The sequence below is a fragment of the Rhinolophus ferrumequinum genome, chromosome 3, assembly GCF_004115265.2.
Source record: "Rhinolophus ferrumequinum isolate MPI-CBG mRhiFer1 chromosome 3, mRhiFer1_v1.p, whole genome shotgun sequence".
NCBI classification, from domain to species: domain Eukaryota; kingdom Metazoa; phylum Chordata; class Mammalia; order Chiroptera; family Rhinolophidae; genus Rhinolophus; species Rhinolophus ferrumequinum.
This window is the reverse complement of record NC_046286.1, coordinates 55,135,445-55,158,094: the sequence shown is the minus strand read 5'-3', so window position 1 is coordinate 55,158,094 and position 22,650 is coordinate 55,135,445. Positions and strand designations below refer to the sequence as shown.

Below are 22,650 nucleotides of genomic sequence, written 5' to 3'. Positions count from 1 at the left end.
AAAAGTAAAGTATTGTGAATTTTCACATTACTCAAGATAAATTTTTGCGAAATTTCTTTTTCATTTATCTAAATTCAAACAGAAGTCCCACCAAATTTTATGAAGTCACTTGAAAAACTTAGCATTTAAAATGCTTAGATTGTCACACCCTTAAGTTGAGTATTATACAGATAAAATCTGAGCTATAAATTATGAGAATTAATCATGAGGTTTATTCTCAATTGATTTCTTAATATTTGATTCATTTCAAAATCTTTCGTTAAGTATATCAGCAGTATTACAGCAAAAAAAAATCATTATGTCAACTCTACATATCTAGAGAGTTTCTAAATGAAATTCATCATTACACATACATATATATCTTTAACCCAGTTGTTATTAGTGTGTAAATAGCATTTGGTCTTCTGCTTTTATCACACAATATTGAAAAATTATTCCTATATACATTTTCATGTAGCGTAACATTTTATTGGACAAACATATAATGCATTGATTAGGTAATATTTCAGATTCTAAATAGAGTAGACATTACACGTGAAGGGGGTCAGGCTGAACAGAAGTAAGAGCGAGGATCACTGCTGAAAGGTCCAAAGATATGAAGAGAGGCTGATATAGTTACTTCACTTGTAGTAATAAGAATATTTCTAAGACAGAAGGGACGTGTCAATAAAAATAGAGAGAAATTAAGGACATTAACAATGGAAGTTGAGAGTACTCACATTGTAATAACATGTAAATATTTTATCAACATAAGGAAGATCACTTTTTGGGTGATCACAGATTTGAGTGAACATAAAACATTTTGATTTATTTATAAATGTGCTATAAAAAATTATGAAGAACCAAGACATACAAGAAGTATTGATACTATAAAATATAATCTGTTTCTATTTAGTTGCTGGGACTAGAGAAAATGTTTATAGTAAGTCACTTCTGTTTGTGACCCCCGCCCCCATCCTGGGACTCCCATACATAATCAGTATTTGACAATCTGATCATTTATGAAAATATGTATAAGTGGTTAATTTTGCATTAGATTTAGATTGACTATATTTAATATTTTATCTTTATGTTTTCTGGAAATGGGTATGGATGGATGAGTTGTGTTTTATTACTAAAGCATTTCCCATCATGGTTATAGATTTCTGAAATAGGCCTTGAATAGAACAACAACTATTTTCAAAAAATACTAAATATTTTTATAATGTGTCATAAACTAACTAGGAGAAAAGAGGAACTATTTATAGTAGTTTAAACACTATTAAGTCTCAGTAATTTTAAGAACCCTGTTAATAGCTGAAGAAACCTTGATACTGGTTTTCTGAGCTCTGAATTGCTAATTCAAGTTAACTATTACAAAATATTCAAACATGCCAGGTCAAGAATGTCAACTATTCTACATAGCAAATCATAAAACAGGCAATAAAATCACCTCCTCTGAAATCCCATTTACAAGTCAGATTATATTGCTTTTTTTCTGACTGGATACATTTCTTCTATGTGATGTTTTCCTTGCAGGTCACATGCTGCATCATGTGAATATTGGACTCAAGGTCAAACAATGTGTTCATCAGATTCCTTCTGTTACAATGGAAGCATCCATTCAGCCCATCACACGGACCGTCCTCCGAGTTACACTCAGTGTCTGTGCTGATTTTACTTGGAATGATCAGGTAGAAGTGGAAAATACCTATCTCAATGTTCAGCAAAAATGTCTCTGCTGCAGGTTCAACTACAGCTTCTTACATCTGTCCTCAAGGCATATAAAACATTTGCATCGTATATATGTACATATATATATATATGCAGTTGTTAAATTAGATAATATATGTAAAGCAGTTATCATATACACACACATATATGTGTGTGTGTGTGTATATATATACACACATATATATATATATATATATATACACACACACATATATATATGATTCATTCAAAGCATTGTTGTAATATTTACTCTCATCCTCAAGGAAAACATGTGGTATAATATATGTTAACCAATGAGACCTCTTCAGAACATTTAAGAAACCTAAAATTTCAATGTTGAACAATGGTTTGGTGAGGACTTTGCTTAATTCTGTCTTTTTTTGTTTTCTCTATGGTATCTTCATTTTTGCCATCTCTAATTATTCTGTCATTTCAGCCTACCAAAAATTCAAGATTCTCCATACTGAAAGAGCCCTTTTTAAGTCCGGATGTTTCTCAAACTATCATTCTCTTCTTTTCTTTACCATTAGACTTGTAGAAAGAGTATTCTACATTTTCTCCTAGGTACCTGTTTCTTTCCTGCTGACACTACTACCTCAGTGATCACCAAAGGCTGACTCGTTGCCATAATAAATGGCTTTTTCTTAGTTACTTTCTTTACTTCTCTGAACATTCAGCACTATACATAGTCCTTCTTGAAGATGTCCTTTCTTAGCTCCGGTCACATTCCTGTTTCCATTTTTACCCCTTCGTCTATACTTTCTTCAATACCTAGATGTTATATATGTGTGAAGATCCACCCTGGATTCTCTTCTTATTCTGTCAACATTTTTAAAGGTCTATAGATACAAGGCAAAGAAGACTCAGTCCTTTCTTTCAAGAAGCCAGTAGGGGAAGACAAGTTAATTAATGATTGTAGTAAACAATGTCTGCTTTACATGATTATTGTTAAGGCTTAGTTAAGTGTAAGTAAATACTTTGTGCATTACGTGATATTAGCACATCTTTAATATAAATGAATTTTATTCAATATCATGATTGAAAATTACCCAACCATAGTCCTAACCCAAATCTACCATTGGTCTGAAAGTGTTCTAACCTTTAATTCCTTCAGTTTCCTTATCTGTAAACATAATAATAATAACTATCTTTCTCACAGAATTTATATGAGGACTAGATGATGTAAAATTGTATTTAATATTTCTATAAATAAAAAACTTTACATAAAATATAAAAGTATAGTTAGCCATAAACTCATATTTCAAGTTTTATATTTAATACAGTGTTTTTGAAATGTAGAAGTTTTATATTTTTTTACACAGTTTTCTTCTCTCAGTATCCATAAGTCTCCTACAACTTGGTTTAATTCATTAGTAAGATAGAGCACTTAATTGGTTTTATACTTAAATCTCTTAGAATGCTGTTGGCTGCAACAATAGAAATCTGACTTGTCTCAGACTGACTTAAGCAACAAAGTATATTTCGCAATAAAGTCTACTGGCAGAATAGGTGCTCAGTATGATTGCGACTTCTGTTAATCCTATCATTCAGGACCCAGGAGCTTTCCATCCTTTTGCTCTGCTGACACTGTTACCTACTTCGCAAATGTTGTCATGCTCCTTTGTTCACATTTAAAGAGAGAAGGAAACAACACCCCATTGCACCAGCCTAGGGCAAGGACCATAAGACCTTTTCTTCAGTCTGATTGGGCCAGTATTGGACATGTACCTATCCTTTATCACAACCTGTTATTAGAGGGACGCCATAAGCTGATTGGCTTATGCTAGTCAAAATCTTCCCAGGAAATGGGATCACCTTCCCTAGAGTCACATGAGAGATTGAATGTTCCCATGTTTCCCCAAAAATAAGACCTAGCCGGCCAATCAGCTCTAATGCATCTTTTGGAGCAAAAATTAATATAAGACCCATCTTATATTACCGTGTTTCCCCGAAAATAAGACCTAGCCAATCAGCTCTAATGCGTCTTTTAGAGCAAAAATTAATATAAGACCCAGTCTATTTTACTATAATATAAGACTGGGTCTTATAATATAATATAGTATAATATAATATAGTATAATATAATATAATATAATACCAGTTCTTACATTAATTTTTGCTCCAAAAGATGCATTAGAGCTGATTGTCTGGCTAAGTCTTATTTACAGGGAAACATGATAAGTAAGACTGGGCTTTGTTAAGGAAAAAACAAGAAAGAGAGGAATGAATACATGAAAGATGGTATCTACCCAATGGAATATTATTTGTCTATAAAAAGAAATGGAAGTACTGATGTATATTATAATATGAATGACCTTGAAAACATAATATAAGTGAAAGAAGCCAGTCACAAAAGACCATATATTAAATGATTCCATTTATATGAAATGTCCAGAGTAGGCAGATCTATAGAGAAAGAAAGTACACTGCTTGTCAAGGGTTGGAAGTTGGGAAGATGGCGAAGGATAGTCACTGCTAATGGGTACAGGTTTCTTTTTGGGGTGATGAAATTATTCTAAAATTATATTATGGAGGTGGTTCCACAACTTTGTAAATACATTAAAGCCATGAACTTTATACTTGAAACTTAAATTTTTATGTAAATTATATATCAATAACGCTATTAAAAAAAAGAGAGGAATGGGTGCTGGGTACACAGACAACAATATACCGTAGTTGAGTTAGAATATACATAGCATTAGGATACTGTTTTTTTTTCCCTAGGTCCATGGGACAGTAGGAGAACCCTGGTGGATTTGGGTAGAAGACCCTACAAATGATCATATTTATCATTCAGAGTATTTTCTAGTTCTTAAAAAACAGGTAAATAAATATGTATGGCTATATCCTTATTATGTTGATATCATAAAGAGAAAATAGAAGCTAACAATTTTTGATTTTACCTATTTCTCTATAACTTCTAGTGTCATTAAAGTTTTACTTTTTTAATATTTCTGTGTGGTTTTAAAAGAAAACTAATTAAATGTTACAGTATTAATATATTCAAATATGATCTTATTTTGAGAAATTACATTGTAATCTTTATCATGGTTTAAGGCATAGCTTCTGGAGGGATGGAATGTGTCAAATGGGTGGGATAAATAATAAAAAAATAAGTTAAATAAGAAGTAATAACTTTAGGTGTTCCATAAACACAGTGCTAATAGTATCGAATCACATTATGAAAAGGGCATTGCTTTTTAAATTTTCTCAGTTTGATGCTACCACTTCTAACTCTGATACTTCATTTGTAATTCCTCTTTTTATCAAAGAGAAAGCAAGCTTCAGGCTGGGAGTCTTGGGTAGGCAGCAGTAGAATTTCATATCAATGTTTTGTTTTCATTGCATTTGTCTTCATGGTTACCTTTTATTTATGCCAAGTGGTTCTGTTTTTCCACTTATGGCAGTGATAGAATTTAAAGAAAAATATTGAGTAACTAATTTGGTAAAAATCATGCAGTTAAATAATTTAATGAATAAAGTTTGGGGAATTATGATAATGAGTCTAATTGGTGACCTGTTAATACCTTGATGATATGCATATGTAAATAATGTAAATTGAGTATAAATTTAACCTTCTGTTATATCAAGTAATTAGAAATCCAAGCTATTTTCTTTAGCTTTAGTACATATTGCTGTATACCATTGTCTTAATAGTAGACTAATAAGACCTTTACAATATTAGAATATCCATTTTCACTTTAAACTTTATATCACATTAGGTCATTAGTAAAGAAGCTCAACTACTGGTATTTACAATCCCTATTTTTGAGCCTTTGCCTTCCCAATACTACATCCGAGCCGTGTCTGATAGATGGTTAGGAGCTGAGGCGGTATGTATTATCAACTTTCAACATCTGATTCTGCCAGAGAGACATCCTCCCCATACAGGTAACATTGATTAGTAACTTGAATCATTGATTTTCCAAAATTGTTTTAGGTAATGTTGAAAAGAGTCTGTGCTTTAAACTTGTCTGACTCTAAATCAAAATCCAACTTATAATAATACAAGTTCATTGCAGTTTCCATTGGCTACAGCAACAGTGCACTTGACACTCTAGTATGATCAGTTGTCTAACAGATCAAAAGTAGTTTGTTATAGTAACCATTCTAGTGCTGAAGTTTGCAAATGATTTACATTTTTCTACAAATTGGGGTAGATTTAGTTTTGTTCTGTAACATGCATGTTTTCATATACCTGTCATTCAAATTACTTTTCTGATTGGAAAAAAAAGATATAGCATTATAGCAGGCTTATGTGGAACTCCTCTGGAAAACTGTCCAATGCGTCAATCTTATAAATGTGGTAATGGGGAAAAAAGATTTGCGACTATTATATATGAATTTATTTTAAGCTTTTTTATTTACTCTCTAAAGAATTAAGGATTGTTCTAATCTATTCCTAAGATACAGTATTCAGTATTGTGCATATTTCCCAGTTATTGTTTAATAGTACCTGTTGTGTCTTTTCAGAATTACTGGATCTTCAGCCTTTACCAATCACAGCTTTGGGGTGTGAAGCATATGAAGCACTGTACAACTTTAGCCACTTTAACCCCGTACAGACACAAATATTTCATACACTGTATCACACAGACTGCAATGTCCTACTTGGAGCACCCACTGGATCGGGAAAGACTGTTGCAGCTGAATTAGCTATTTTCAGAGTCTTCAGCAAGTACCCTACTTCGAAGGTCTGTTTGAAAGAATCACATGTTTACATTCAATTAGAAAAGGCATTTAATAATCTGTGAACTAGTCTGGTCTAAATATATTGCAGGACTCAGTAAGTAGCTTTGTAATTCTCTTAGGAAATTTTTTGAGGCGGGTGGAGGAGGCAGAGATCATTATTCAAATAATTAGCCACAAGAAAATTTACCTTAAACTTTGGAGTCTTCTAGTTCGATCTCCAGTGTGCATATTGATGCTCACATGTCCTTTCATCATTACAAGATCTCTACACTTTATTGGTAATTTCATTGTAAGATACCTAATTGGTAGCGATATTTATAAGATACGTAATGATTCATAATCCAAATCGTTTGGCTGTGAAGGAAATGCTAATACTTTAACAAATACATTTGTTTATACTCAGGAAATGTAGCTTTTTTTCTACTTTTCTCCAAGTGGCCATGACATCCTTTAGTTAATATAAAATAAGATGGCCAGTCCAATAAGTATTGATTTTAAGCATTCTTCAAATATGAAGTACTCATAATTTAAAAACATTATTTTGTAAGAAAGCTAATTCATATGTTGGATTGGAATTATGTCCTATTTTCTTGATCATTTATGACTGCAGAAATGTTTTAACATCCTTTTTCAGTGATTTCCAATTAGTGGCTCTTCCCTGCTTAACTTTAAGTTGTCCTACTTCTCAGTCTATTATGTGATTATTGATCCATTAGGAGACATGTTAATACACCAGTAGAGCTCTACTCTAAATTTCAAACATTTTATAAAGGAAAGATTTTTGGGTTTTTTTTTAGTGAATAATCTGTATGTAACTTTGGATTAAGACCAGTTGTTTTTAAAAATAAATAAATAAAAGGTAGAATACCTAAAATATACAACTGGCATCTTACATAAAATCTACCTTACAATTTAAACAACCAGATTAATTCTCTTCAGAATTTCAAGATCAGTAAATGTTTTCATGAAAGAGGTACAGCTCAGCTCTTCATCATAATACCAGGAATAACTTTTGTTTTTATCTGAACCCTTATTTACTTTATGTAATACATTTCTCATGATTTTTAAAAATTTTTTTACATTATCTTAGAAGATAATTTAATTATAAAATACCTTTTAAAAATCACCTTTGATGCTTTTTAGAAAATATTTAAAATTTTCTGTCAGTATTTTTGTGATGTATTTCCATCTTACTTTGGATAAATGTAAATTTAGTATGTTAATGATTTTTTCCCATTAATTTAAAATTTTAAGTCTTTCTGTGTTAAAATATACATTTTAAAACTACACTGTTTTATTTTGATGAGTATTATGGTTTACCTTTATTTGAAACTACTGTCACTATTTTCATGAGAATCTTCCCCTCCACCCCCTCCTGTTTAGGCAGTATATATTGCACCCCTAAAAGCCCTAGTACGAGAAAGAATGGATGATTGGAAAGTCAGAATAGAAGAAAAACTTGGTAAAAAGTAAGTTTTTACTGTTTTCAGAAAATATACTTTGAATAATCTAAAAGGACCAACAAACAAAAGATTTGCACAAAACTTGAATACTTTTACAATGATTTCCATAGTCTTTTATTTAAAGGTATTGTAACTACTACTAAAATGTTACCAACATTCCCATTGTTTTAAGATTGAAAAGTGTAATTTTGAATTTTTTTTTAAAGATTCTTTTATCCCTGATTTCACTATTTCTCAACATAGTTATAGGCATTCCTCATTTTATTTTACTCTTTTATTTATTTTTTTAATAATTTTTTTAATTGGGGAACAGTGTGTTTCTCCAGGGCCCATCAGCTCCAAGTCATCCTTCAATCTAGTTGTGGAGGGCGCAGCTCAGCTCCAAGTCCAGTCGCCGTTTTCAGTCTTAGTTGCAGGGGGTACAGCCCACCATCCCATGTGGGAATTGAACCGACAACCTTGTTGTTGAGAGCTCGCGCTCTAACCAACTGAGCCATCCCGCCACCGCCCCCGAAATTATTTAATATGAGTACTTTTATTTTCAGGATAATTTTCTCAAAAATTTTAAAACAAAAGAAATAAATTTTCTTTCTAAAACAAAAGAAAAAAATTTTTTCATATCCCTCAGAGTAACTTCAAAAAACTGCTTAAAGACATTTTACATGTAAATAATGTACCAAATGATAGAAATTCCTATAAGAAAATGACTTTTAAAATATATATATTGCACAAGATTGTTCAGTGTAGTGTTGTTTTTTAACAGCAAGATTGCAGGTAACTGTAGTGTCCAATAGAGTATTACTAAATAAATTATGGTACATTCACTCAGCACAAAATATTGTATCACTCTATAAAAGAAAGAGCTCTGTATATACTGAAGGAATGACTTCTAGAGATATAAGTATTCTACCTTTTGTTTTTAAAAAAATGGTGAAGAATATAAATATATGATTGCTTCAGAGAGCTGGGTAACAAGAATAGACATGTTACAGAGACTATTCACTACATATTCTTTGAACCATATGAATGTATTACATTTTCAAAATAATAACCAAAAGTAAAAATGAATCAAAATAAGTAAAAATTTTGTGAACACTAAGCTAGGAGGAAATAATCTTGCCCTTTTTTTTGTTTGTCAAGTGTTAAAACAGCTATAAAAAATATTTAGCGATTTCCTAAAATTTTGAGTTAGCTTCCAGAGTTCCCTTTTTTTTACTATAAAACTGGGATTTGCTCAAAATGAGGTGGCACATACGTATTTGCCCCAGCTTTCTTCTTCATGTCCTAATGTTTGAATTTGCCTTTAATTTATGTAGAAAATTTCAAACTAAGAAATGAAGCTTACACATATATTTTAATTAATGCCTCCTTTTGTCTTTTTTTTAAATTAAAGTTTATTGGGGTAACAATTGTTAGTAAATTATATAGGTTTCAGATGTGTGGTTCTGTAATACATCATCTATATATCACATTGTGTGTTCACCACCGAGTCAGTTCTCTTTCTATCACCATATATTTGGTCCCCTTTGCCCTCATCTACCACGCCACTCCCCCCTTACCCTCTAGTAACCACTAAACTATCAGCTGTGTCTGAGTTTTTGTTTCTTCATTTGCCTCGTTCCTTTGTTGTTTCCAGTTTTATATACCACGTATCAGTGAAATCACATGGTTCTTGAAAAAGTCAAGGACCTCCTTTTGTCTTAGTAAGTCAACACGTTGCTTCATTAGAAAGGTGTTTATTCCAGCATATGGAGAAAGAGATGTGAGTTCATCTCTATAATGACATAGGGCAGAGATTTTGTAAACATAACGCAAAGTCTGTTGCTTTTCATAGCTGCATAAAAGTTAAATTGTCAGTGTTTTTATTTTATATGTCCTTCATTTTATGAGAGGAAATCTTAAAATTCTTAAACATATTTTGGACGCAAATCATAGAAAATTTCAGAAATCGAAGGGAGATAGAGTAGTTTTAAGCACTATAAAATTTTATTTTGAAAGATATATTTTGCCTTTCCAAGGTCACATTACGTGAAAAGTTAAAGGAATCCGTTTTATTCCCCTCCAGAGTTATTGAGCTAACAGGGGATGTAACTCCTGATATGAAATCCATTGCTAAAGCTGACCTTATCGTCACCACACCAGAGAAATGGGATGGAGTCAGCAGAAGCTGGCAAAATAGGAACTATGTAAAGCAAGTCACAATTCTCATCATAGATGAGATCCATCTACTCGGTGGGTACCACTGTATCTGAAGCCATTTTACAAACTTCAACTCTCATACTTGCATCAGCCAGCATCAGGATTTGATGAAATGATTAATGTATATTATTCCTATTTCTTAGGGGAAGAAAGAGGTCCTGTTCTAGAAGTCATTGTCTCTCGAACGAATTTCATCTCATCGCACACAGAAAAGCCTGTTAGAATAGTTGGACTATCTACTGCGTTAGCTAATGCCAGAGACCTTGCTGACTGGCTCAATATCCGTCAGGTGTGTGAAAGATGGACAAGCAGGCATTTGTGTGGCTTAGGTGGCCACATAAGGAGGCACTGTAGCATTATACACTTACATGTCCAAACTGAAAATGGTTTCTCTGTCATTTGTTTGTTTAATTAAAGTTTATTGGGGGGACAATTGTTAGTAAAGTTACATAGGTTTCAGGTGTCCAATTCTGTAATACATCATCTATATATCACATTGTATGTATATCTGTCATTTTTACTCTAGATGGGCTTGTTCAACTTCCGACCATCGGTACGCCCAGTTCCACTGGAAGTTCACATTCAAGGCTTCCCAGGTCAACATTACTGTCCTCGTATGGCTAGTATGAATAAGCCAACATTTCAGGGTAAGCGGCGGATTCTTGGAATGAATAGCAACCGTTTTGTATGATATCCTTTAATTGAATTCTACATAATTTGGATTTCTTTGAAAGGGTGATATTGCTCCAACTTCTACAAATATCTAAAATTGTTTACCTCAAGTGTTAAGAAACATAAATATATGTTGAATTAACTATTGGAAGTTAGATTTATAAATGATAATGTCTTTGTAGTAGAAAAATGTATATAATTTTAAAGAGTAATCATATCAATCTAAAATTTGTTAAGGTGTTTTTGTATGGTAGTAGCTTGAACAAATGATAAATAGAAGCCACAGTAAAAACCAAATCACACAATCTTAATTTTCACCAGAAACCATAAAACTTACAAATTTCAGTACTTTTTTTGCTTCTGTTTCTGTGTTGTGTTTTTTGTTTTTCCCTTTCTAACAAATTAGGCAAGCAGGAAATATTTAAGAATAACACTCTTATTTTATAGAAACATGTTTAGGCTGCATAAGGAATATTTATTGTATCAATTAAAAGTAACATCCAGAATAAATTCTGTAATGTGAACTGCTGTTGATTGTGAGGTGACAGTTGTGAGGTGACTTTTTAGCTGCTGTAATTAGCCTTATGACAGAAGCAAAGTATTGATTGTGAACTAGAGACCAATCTTGGCAGTTCAGATTATTTACACCTCCACAGAAGCATTGTACAAAATCACTAATGAACAATAAATCTGCCGTGAGCTGTTCAGGCACACCTGTTCTTGCAGCAGCAAAAATCCATTAAATGTTGAGGTTTAAAAAAGAAACAGATTCGTTCACTATTATGTGTACAAATGATACCAATATTGTACTAATATGTGTATTTAAAACCGTGTACCTCTAATGTGATTTATCAAAGCATTCTGTAATATTCTGATAAACTGTGAGTGAGAAATAAGATAAATGAGTTATGTTTCATAGTATGTATTGTTGAGATTTCTTATATCTGTCTATTTAAGGAATGTCCATTTGCATACCAGTGATTGAGATGAAGCATTTTGTGTTATGTAAATCAATAGTAAATAACTGAAATACTTACACTTCTCTAGATATAGTATCGGTACAGCAGATATCTTTATAAACGATTTCATTATACTTGTAGTATATTTCTTCTTGTATACTTGTACTACATTTCTTTGAGTTTGGAAATGTGATTTTATGATAGCTTTATTTCTCACTCTTAGGGTATGAATGTAGTCAAGGTCATGTCAGTATTTCCATTATTAACCTTGTTTCTTAGCCCATAAAAAGAAATTATACAGCTCACATTTCAAACAAGAATTTACAAGCAGGTTGAACTTTTTTTATAAAAATTTTAAATGTGTCTGACTGTTTTAAGAGAGCTAGTAGACATAAGTATATATTCTTCTTGTGTCATTTTATCAGTATTTTGGAGCCTCTGGAAATCTGATTTCCAGTGAGGTCAAATGACTTTTGTGGCTCTTTTAAGTATTTTCTTTTTCAGTCTTGTTTTCAAACTACTCATCTTCTGTGTGTCAACTACCCATGTGCCATCACGCAGATAGAGATTCAGGCATGGTATTCTCTTCAGCTCTCTTCTGCATTCTCTTATCTTCCCACTTGAAACTTTACACCTATGTGTTTAGGAAAACATTCTTCTGGCTTATCTCTTACTAGTTTATTGATAAAAACTCTCTTAATGTTGCATCTACTGGTAACAGGGCAAAAATAAAAGGAATTTTTTTTTTGTAGCTTTTCTTAGAGACTTTTCATCACCTGTACAGCACTTGACTCTCTCCACATCCCAGAACCAATTAACTCTGTAATATCATTTCTTAGGTAGGTCATAACACAACTCAGAAATAGAAAACTCAACCTAAGATTTAGTATCTACATACAGCTATTAATGAAAAGTCTCAGCTTTTAAGTGTCTCCTTTCTCAGCAGCTCAAAACAGAACTGGGAACCGACAAAGTTAAATCGTGCCTATCCCAGGCAATATAGTTTCTGAGGTAGGGCCAGCTTCCTTTCCTTTACTATCCTTTCTAACATATGCTGTCAGAACCATCTTGTACCTCAAACAATGCTAAATTTCATGACCAAATTAAGAATTCACTTAAATCATTTACAACATCAGCTTTCATTTATCCATTTGATATCTTAATAAATTCAGATTCCAGTGTAAGTGGCTTACCATTTTATTTTCCACAACTTCTCAACAGCAATTAGAAGCCATTCTCCAGCCAAACCTGTTCTGATATTTGTCTCATCAAGACGTCAAACTCGTCTTACTGCTTTGGAGTTGATAGCCTTTCTGGCTACTGAAGAAGATCCAAAGCAGTGGTTGAATATGGATGAAAGAGAGGTAAGCAATATGTTTTTTTTTCTACTTCATATGTCTGTCAGGTTAATTTGTGTTGTAGTATAATGGAAATAACATACCGGGGGAACCAAAAAAAATGTACACACATTTTAAGAAAGGAAAAAACTGTATTAAAATTACCCAGATCGTAACCACTTTGAGCAATTCTTGTAATTGCAGAAGTCAAATGGGACTTGTATTCATTTTTTGTTATCAGTATATATTGAGTATTACAATTTTAATCCAGTTTTTTCCTTTCTTAAAATGTGTATACATTTTTTGCACCCTCTGTATTTAATTATGTTTAGTTTTAATCTGTGCTAAAAGTTTAGTGTAACATTACAGAAACTTGTGGAAAAAAGACGAAAGAAGAAATGAATAATACTGCCACCTGAACACTAGTAATATTTTTATGTATTTCCATCCAGTAGTTTCCCTCTAAGTATTTATTTTCTATATCCATATTTATCCCTATATTTTTTCCCTTTAACATAATCACATGTGTTTATTTTAATATTCAACTAAGTTTTCATAATATTTGAGTCTTTGCTGCCTTCAAGGAACTTATTATTAATTTTGTAAAATTAAATTTTTATGAAATATATAATACCATGACCATTTTCAAAGATTTAGAAAACTAGTATGTAAAAATTAGCCTGTTTTTAACCTTTAACCAATTAATAACCATCATTAAAATTTTAAGCAATTGTAGTTTTGTCTACATAATTATATTTCTACTATGTGACTTTTCCATTATATTTTCTATGATAATTAATCGTGCATCTTTATTATTCTACAATTTCTTTAACTTAGAGTTATTTCTTCTTTTTTTTAATTAGTTTCAGGTGTACAAAACAATATAATAGTTAGACATTTATCATTTGTTTCCCTCACAAAGTGATAACCCCCTTCCCCCCAATCTACTACCCCCCTGACATCGCATACAGCCATTACATTTCCACTGTCTCTATTCCTAATGCTGTACTTCACTTCTTGTAACTGTATATATATATATACACACACATATATATATATGTGTATATATATATATATATATATATAAAATTGTAGTTGACATTCATTATTCTTCAGCTTCAGCTTCAGGTGTACAGTGCGGTGATCAGGCATCTACATCTTCCCTGAGGTGGTCTCTCTAATGAGATAAGTGTCCATCAAATACCCTACAAAATCTTTACAACATTATTGATTACATGCCCCAAATGGACTTTCGTATCCCCGTGGCCATCTTGTGGTTACCAATTGTGCTTTCTAATCCCTTCACCTTCCCCTTTAACCCCACCCCTCCTCCCATCTAGCAACCCTCAGTTTTTCCTCTATGTCTCTGAGACCGTTTCTGATTAGTTCATTCATTTATTCTTTTCTTTAGATTCCACATATAAGTGAGATCATATGGTATTTGTCTTTCTCTGACTTATTTCACTTAACATAATGTTCTCTAGGTCCATCCATATTGTAGCAAATGGTAAGATTTTATTCTTTATGGCTGCGTAGTACTCCATTGTATAAATGTACCACAGTTTCTGAATCCAGTCATCTACCGATGGGCATTTTGGTTGTTTCCATGTCTTAGCTATTGTGTATAGTGCTTCAATAAATATAGGGGTGCATAAATTTTTTCGAATTAGAGTTTTGGATTTCTCCGAATAGATTCCTAGGAGTGGAATTGCTGGGTCATAAGGTAGTTCCATTTTCAGTTTTCTGAGATACCTCCATACTGTTTTCCATAGTGGCTGCACCAATCTGCAATCCCACCAACAGTGCACAAGCGTTCCCTTTTCTCCACATCCGCGCCAGCACTTGTTGTTTGTTGATTTATTGATGATAGCCATTTTGACTGGGATGAGGTGGTATCTCATTGTGGTTTTTATTTGCATTCCTCTAATGATTAGTGAGGTTGAGCATTTTTCCATGTCTGTTTGCCATCTGTATGTCCTCTTTAGAAAAATGTCTCTTCATGTCCTCTGCCCATTTTTTATTTGGAGTTGAGTTGAGTGAGTTTTTGTATAAATTTGGTATATTAACCTCTTATTGGATATATTATTGGCAAATATCTTCTCCCATTCAGTAGGATCCCTTTTTGTTTTATTGATTGTTTCCTTTGTTGTGAAAAATCTTTTTAGTTTGATGTAATCCCACGTTTATTTTTTCTCTTATTTCCCTTGCCCAAGAGGATATATCAGTAAAAATCTTACTCCCGGTGATGTGTGTAAAATTTCTTCCTATATTTTCTTCTAGGAATTTTATGATCTTACATTTAAGTCTTTAATCCATTCTGAATTTATTCTTGTATATGGTGTAAGAAGGTGGTCCAGCTTCATTTTTTTTGCATGTGTCTGTTCAGGTTTCCCAGCACCATTTATTGAATAGACTGTCTTTACCCCAGTGTAAATTCCTGCTTCCATTGTCATAGATTAAATAGCCATATAGGCATGGATTTATTTCTGGGCTCTCTATTCTGTTCCATTGATCTATGTGTCTGTGTTTATGCCTGTACCATGCTGTTTTGAATACTGTAGCCTTATAGTGTAATTTGATTTCAGGTATTGTGATATCTCCCACTTTGTTCTTATTTCTCAAGATTGCCGAAGCTATCTGGGGTCTTTTATGGTTCCATATAAATTTTAGGATTATATGTTCTATTTCTGTGAAAAATGTCCTTGTTAGTTTGATAGGAATTGCATTGAATATGTATATTGCCTTAGGCAGTATGGACATTGTAACGATATTAATTCTTCCTATCCATGAGAATGGTATGTGTTTCCATCTATTTGTGTCTTCTTTAATTTCTCTCTTCATTGTCTTATAATTTTCTGAGTACAGATCTTTTACTTCTTTGGTTAAATTTATTCCTAGGTATTTTATAGTCTTTGAAGCAATTGTTAATGGGATTGTTTTCTTAATTTCTCCTTCTGATAGTTTATTATTGGTATGTACAAATGCAACTGATTTCTGAATATTAATTTTGTATCCTGCTACTTTACTAAATTATTTATCACTTCTAATAGTTTTTTGGTGGAGTTAGAATAATTTCTTTAGTATAGAGTTCTAAACTTAAAATTAATGGGTCAAATAATATGGACATTTTTGTAACTTTTCATATTACATTTATACAATGGAGTATTACGCAGCTATAAAGAAGAACAAAATCTTACCATTTGCTACAATATGGATGGACCTAGAGAACATTATGCTAGTTACTTTCCAAAAGGGCTATACCATTTGATGTGATCACCACTGATGTATGAATTATCAGCAGTATATGAGAGTGGCAGTTTTACTACATTTTTCATTTGTTGTAATTTATTGATATATTATAAATAAATGTCCCTTATTTTAATGCTTTAATGTATGCTTTGATTTTTGTCTACTTGAACATTTTTTTTCATATATGTGTTTACTAATTGTCTTCTTTTTCTCTTTTTTTTTTCTTCATTCCTTTGGGCTTTATCTGTTGCAGGAGAGCATTTTTCTTATATATTTCTATGAGAGCCTTAGCAAATTTAAAAGAAAAATACATACACACACATCTAAAACTGTATATGATATCACTTTTTTCCATATGTATTTATTATTACATACACACACATATATATTTATATATATATGTATGTATATGTGTGTGTGTGTGTGTGTGTGTGTGTATATATATATATATACACACACATATTCTTCATCTGCCTTGTTAGTTAATTTTTGCCAGTTCATTGGCTATCTTTTTATTTTACTAGCTTTTTATAGTGGAAGTTTTTCATTTGCTATGGTACAGTCTGTTAATATGGTTCTTCATGATTCCTTCTACTACTTCTAACTATAGATATTCCCTCTCCCTCCATTTCCTTTTTTATACTTTTCCAGTTGTTTTTTGTTTTTTGTTTTAATATTTTCCTAGTTGGAGTTATGATGAAAAAAATAGATGAAATCAGTAATAAAATTGTTGCGTTGTCTCCCTTCTCCCTCCATATTTCCCCTTTCTCATTTTTTGCAGCCTGAAGATGCAAAATTGAAGAACAGTAAAATCAGTGTTTGTAACCCACTAGTATTGCAACAGTTTGCATTTTCCCCCCTTCTACTTCTCATGACTCATTTAGGGTTAGGAGTTCTGTTAGATGGTACTATATGTATTACAGCAATATGTTAATAAATATTAGTTAACTATTATTAGTTATGTAATATGTAATTAATATATTATAGTTAATATTTCAAAATGTTCTTGCATAGGACCACAGATTACATTATTTACTAATAAGGAGCTGACCTCAAAATTAGTTTCATGTAAAGGGTATCATGTAAAGGGTATCACATGACTCCTTGAAGTAGAGTGAAAGCTATCATTTTATCTTTCAATATTCATCATTACTTCCTTATTGTTTCTTATATGTGTATGCCAAATATTTATGCAAGATAATAATTTAAGACCAAAATAATTTTGTCAAAAGCTTTCTTGTTCTATGTTATTTAATTAACATGCCCAAATAATCAACCTGTTGTGTCTAAACAATATCTTGACTTAGGGGGCAAATGCTGAAAAATAGATATATGGAATATTGACAGTTTAGTTTATGTGCAGCATCGATCTAGGCATTTTTTTCTCTTTTGTTTTATTCCTAAAAGTGTTCCAAATGGAGACTTTTCTTTGAAGTCAAGGTACAAAGTACATACCTATTGAACACACTTTGCGATGTTTGCTCGAAGTATATGTATTAGCACATGTGTGACTCACATTCACTTCAAATGTGAACCTCATGTGCTCTTCCCAGCTACAGTACAGCTCTACTTTTTTTTTTTTAATTTTAATATATGAGACCTAAGGAATTATGGACAGTTCAGCCATTGTGTAAAATTACTTCTCTCTTTTGTATTTTCTTATCAGCACAAAATTTTATCACAAAGCCTAATTAGAAAACCATAGAATTTACTTGCATGGTTTCTTATGTTTTGTAGAGTTTCACTGCCATAATAGGACAGTTAGAAATTATGTCATTTAGTTTCACTAAGTCCGTCCCAAGACTAAGACAACCCAGGCTTTGTTTTATTCCTGCCTCTAAAAGCAATCAACTTTAAAATAAAAATTTCAGAGGGTTTGCAATTGATTACTGTGTAAATTCAATCTGATTATACCAAACCTATAAGGCAGGTGTTTCCATTGTTGAATCCCCTAAAACAATTAATTTAAAATAGGAGGACTTTTTAACACTTTAATCGTTGCATAAAATCCTGGGCTGGAAGCTGAAGTGCTATTCCTGCTGCTGCTCCTTGTACGCTGTCCAATTGGTGTTCTGTGGCAGAACATAGGGACTCTGAGTAGGACTCGAGTGTTGACAATGGGAGTATTTGAAGGAGGCAGGGGGAAGTCCAGGAGCAATTATCCTGGCAGCTGTGGAGCAGAGTGCCTGTGGAATAGGACAGCATCAGAATCATTCTGCAGTTGATCAGCAGTAAGTCAGGAAGTGTTCCTAGATATGGAGGTGGAAGGGGAGGGGAGAACAGAAGAAAGAAAAGAAAGCTAGCACAAATCTGAAGATGGAGAGAAAGAATATGACTTAGAAAGAATTTTATTTCTTAGCAAAGGCAAGGCAAGTTATCCATCTATCTCCTTAATCCAGTAAACTCTCAAAGTAAAGTATTAGGACACAGAAAGACCCCTTCAAGTGTATCATTGATGTGAAATCATACTGCAGCCTAATGAAGCTCCAAAAGTTATCCTTTTCATATTTGCCATTATGAAGACTTTTTGCAGTGATTTCAGAAGTTTGTGGGCATATGCTACTGTACCATTTGGATTCTGAGTTTGACAGCCACCACTTCCACCGTTAAACCTCAGAATATTGTTGGGTCTTTGTATCACTCTGTCAAGCTTCAAATCCAAGACAGAAACATCAGAGTGTCTGAGCTTCAGTCTCTAGCATGCAGCAAGAATAGGGAATATCTTCCCCTCTTTGGCCTCTCTTGTAGGAGATGTTCAGACAACTAGCTGTCTACAAATAGCAAAGGTCCACTACATTCCTTAAGCTGACCAAACCCATTCATCCACTATTCTCTGCATCCCTATACTTTAAAAAAATAAAAACAAAATTTTCTCCTAAAAATTGCAATTCTCACTCATATTTCCCAAATCCACACACCCCTCCCCAAGGGAGTCAACCAAAAATTTCATCATTGATTCCATTAACCCTAGATCTCTTGGTTATATCCAGTCACCCTCTGGTTCTTTTGCAATTTCATCTCAGTATTCTCTAGACAGTGGACTAAATTATAAAGCTACCCACAATCAACACAACATGTTATGTTCAACAGTGGAGGATAGGGAGAGGAAAGGGAAACAAAAATTGGTTAAAATATATAAAGTACATTAGTTAAAATAAGTTAGTGCATGTATGAGATTGCAGGGAAGCAAGGGCAGAGGCCACAGGATTTGTTTCTGCACCTGATCAGGGCATCAGACAGATATTTGTGATTTATGTTCTCTACCATCAGCTACACTTCTTCAGCCCCTAAGCTAACTAATATTCTTTATCCAGTGAAGTAACCAAAGCCCATATTCCTGAAACATTGGATTATTGATAGGCTTAATATATAGGGTTTTTCCTTTGATTAATTTTTCAAATGCATACAGGTTTGAGAAGACTTGTCTGGGATCCATCCAGGTTTTTCCCTTCCTTTGTTGTGTACCAACAGCTCAATTTCATCAGGATCAAGCACCTAAATTACCCTATGACCACATTTTGCTTGTTCACCCCATAACATGAGAGCTCCAGATGGCTGTATGGCTTTTTCAGCTTCCAAGTAAATTGTTACATGTCTTGGTTATTAAGCCTCCAAGCTAGCAGAGCTAGTTACAGGGAAAGGAAACAAAAATTTTTCAAGTGGTTCATTAGCTATGATTGCAAAAGACATCCATACACACTGACTACTTGGTTCCTGGAACTGTATACTCTGGCAGTGAGAAAAATAGTATCATTTAATGATTACTAGTTCAGAGCATACACCTCATCCTACACGATAGCACTCCAACCTTGCCAAAGTAATGCCTCTCAGCTGCCACTCTGAGTCATTAATCTATAAAACCAGCTCTTTCTAGGTAATGAGGGATATAATAAGACCAGCGGATCCCATAGCATCCATTGTCTTGATCTTTTCCTGTGAAGCGAGTTCCTCAGTTAGAAACATTATTATATGGGATATCATGGTAATATATAAGACATTCAGTAATCCTACTTGAGGCTACTGGCAGAAACTGATGGTCAGGAAAAGAGAATCAAAATCCAAACTGTCCATTTTAGATATCATCTAAAATAGGTACCCTTCTGTGACCAAAAGGGTCAAATATAATTCTCTTACCACCACATAGCTATCTGATCCTATGGGTAAAGTACGTTATAATAGACTAGGGTTGTTTGCATTGGTGGCATATTAGGCATTGAGTAGTGACAGTGGCTGATGAGTCTGCCTGAGGATATGAAAGTCCGTGTTTACCCTGTGCATAGTCTTAATCTCTTCTGCCATGGCACCACTTAGTGCATGAACCCATTGCACAAAATACTGAGGCCTGAGAGTGAAGCAGCCTGATATCCTCAGAGGTGGTCATTTTGCCCACTTGACTATTAACAGCATTTTTCATGCTGCTGTTAACTTTTTGGTTATCTTCATGAGATATAGGTAGTCTGTTATTCTGGGACCAGTCTAAAAGTTCATCCACATAAAACTGTATTTCTCACCACCTGTCTTCCAATAACACTCTTGCTGAGCTGCTGATCATTTGGCTAATCCAGTAACTACAGAGCAAAGTCTGCATCATCAGTTTACGTCATCTCTACTTTGCAGTAAAGTAACAGGGACTTACCTCGCTTAGCATAATAATCTCAAAATCCGTCCACGTTGTCGCAAATGGCAGTATTTCATCTTTTCTTATGACGCAGTAATATTCCATTGTGTATGTATGCTACGTCTTCTTTATCCAGTCATCTGTCAAAGGACACTTTGGTTGTTTCTATATCTTAGCCACAATAAATAATGGTGCAAAAAACATAGGAGTACATATATCTTTATGGATAAATGTTTTCAGAGTTTTTGGTTAGATACCCAGGAGAGGGATTGCTCGGTCATATGGTAATTTTATTCTTAATTTTCTGAGAAACTTCCATACTGTTTTCCATAGTGGCTGTACCAATTTACATTCCCACCAACAGTGTATGGGGGTTTCTTTCTCTCCACAGCCTCTCCAAGTCAGACATAAAAAGTTGAGAACCATATAACTTCACTCATATGTGGAATGTGAAACTGAAAGCAACAAAGAACCAAGACAAACAAGAAACAAAAAGTCATGCACAGACAACAGTTTAGTAGTTGCCAGAGGGTAAGGGGTAACTGCTAGACATACCTAAATATATACCTAGATAGATGAGGGTAAACAGGGTCAAATATGTGGTGATGGAAGGAGAAGTGACTCTGGGTGGTGAGCATACAATGTGATATATAGATGATGTATTACAGAATTGTATACTTGAAACCTATGTAATTTTACTAACCATTGTCACCCCAATGAATTTAATTTTAAAAAAAGATGGGAAAGAAAAGTGACAGGGAAATAAACACTTGACATTCAGCTTTTATTCCTTTCCTTAGAGTCATCCTTGAAAGGGGCTGTAACATCACATCAGTGTACTTCACGTCATGCTGCCATCTTATTCAGAGTTATTTGTAATTTTCTTTTCCCTAAGTCAACTTGACATAGAAAATATCCCGTTGGGCATAGGTTGGTCGAAGTAGGGATAGTATGGCAGGAATACGCACTCACAGAATGTTCATGAATTAACTTGCATGATATTCTTCCTTCTAGTCCTTTTATTTCTACTAATGATGCACTGACATACCTAAATGCTGCTAGACATACCTAAGTATATACCTAGATAGATCAGATAACATCCAGTTTGTGATCAGCAGCTTCGGTTGCAAGGTTACCGTATATCACATAGTCAGGCATTCTTTCTTTCCCCCCTCAAAAATATCCATAAAATAATAATCTTTTAACTTAAATCAATACATACCTCTCACCAGAATTTGTAAACTATTCATTTATTTAATATTTACTGAATGTCTACAAATCACCAAGCATTGTGGTAGCCAACTGATCCCAATTCTCAAGGAACTTAAGGGAAAAAGATACAAATTTTAAAATATGTATATGATTAAACAAATAAATGAATATCAAATTATAAAATTTGCTGTGAAAGAAACCAATAAGAAATGAACTTGAAATGGGGTATGGGAAGCTTTTTAAAATAGAATGATGGTCAGAGAAGACTTCTAAAAGACCTTTCAAGCTGAGAACCAAAGCATTAGAACAAGCTACTACAACAAGAGAGAAGGTAACAGCATGTCAGGTGAAGGGCACAGCATGTAAAAGGAACTGAGAACAGTTTAGCTGGAGCAGAATAAGCTAGGAGGAGAGTAGCACAAGTTAAGTTTGAGAAATAGGCAGAAGCCAGCTCATTCAAGGTCTTAGACGCATGTTTAGAAAGCTTGGATTTTAATTCTCAGTACTATTGGGAGAGAGTCATTGATTAATTTATT

At 33.3% G+C, this 22,650-nt stretch overlaps 1 protein-coding gene across 3 annotated transcripts in view; it reads left to right on the top strand.

Annotated features, from left to right (window-relative positions):
- The window catches only part of ASCC3 (activating signal cointegrator 1 complex subunit 3), a 288,105-nt gene that overhangs the window by 183,609 nt on the left and 81,846 nt on the right, over positions 1 to 22,650 (top strand). For 2 of the 3 annotated variants that reach the window (XM_033099400.1, XM_033099394.1), the window contains exons 22-30: positions 1,519 to 1,673; positions 4,438 to 4,536; positions 5,436 to 5,604; positions 6,187 to 6,407; positions 7,789 to 7,874; positions 9,934 to 10,100; positions 10,211 to 10,356; positions 10,594 to 10,714; positions 12,920 to 13,062. In XM_033099400.1, the coding sequence (XP_032955291.1) occupies positions 1,519 to 1,673; positions 4,438 to 4,536; positions 5,436 to 5,604; positions 6,187 to 6,407; positions 7,789 to 7,874; positions 9,934 to 10,100; positions 10,211 to 10,356; positions 10,594 to 10,714; positions 12,920 to 13,062 (1,307 nt within the window). Of the gene's footprint in view, positions 1 to 1,518; positions 1,674 to 4,437; positions 4,537 to 5,435; positions 5,605 to 6,186; positions 6,408 to 7,788; positions 7,875 to 9,933; positions 10,101 to 10,210; positions 10,357 to 10,593; positions 10,715 to 12,919; positions 13,063 to 22,650 lie in introns of those variants that run through there. The other variant, XM_033099410.1, reaches the window with a different exon arrangement.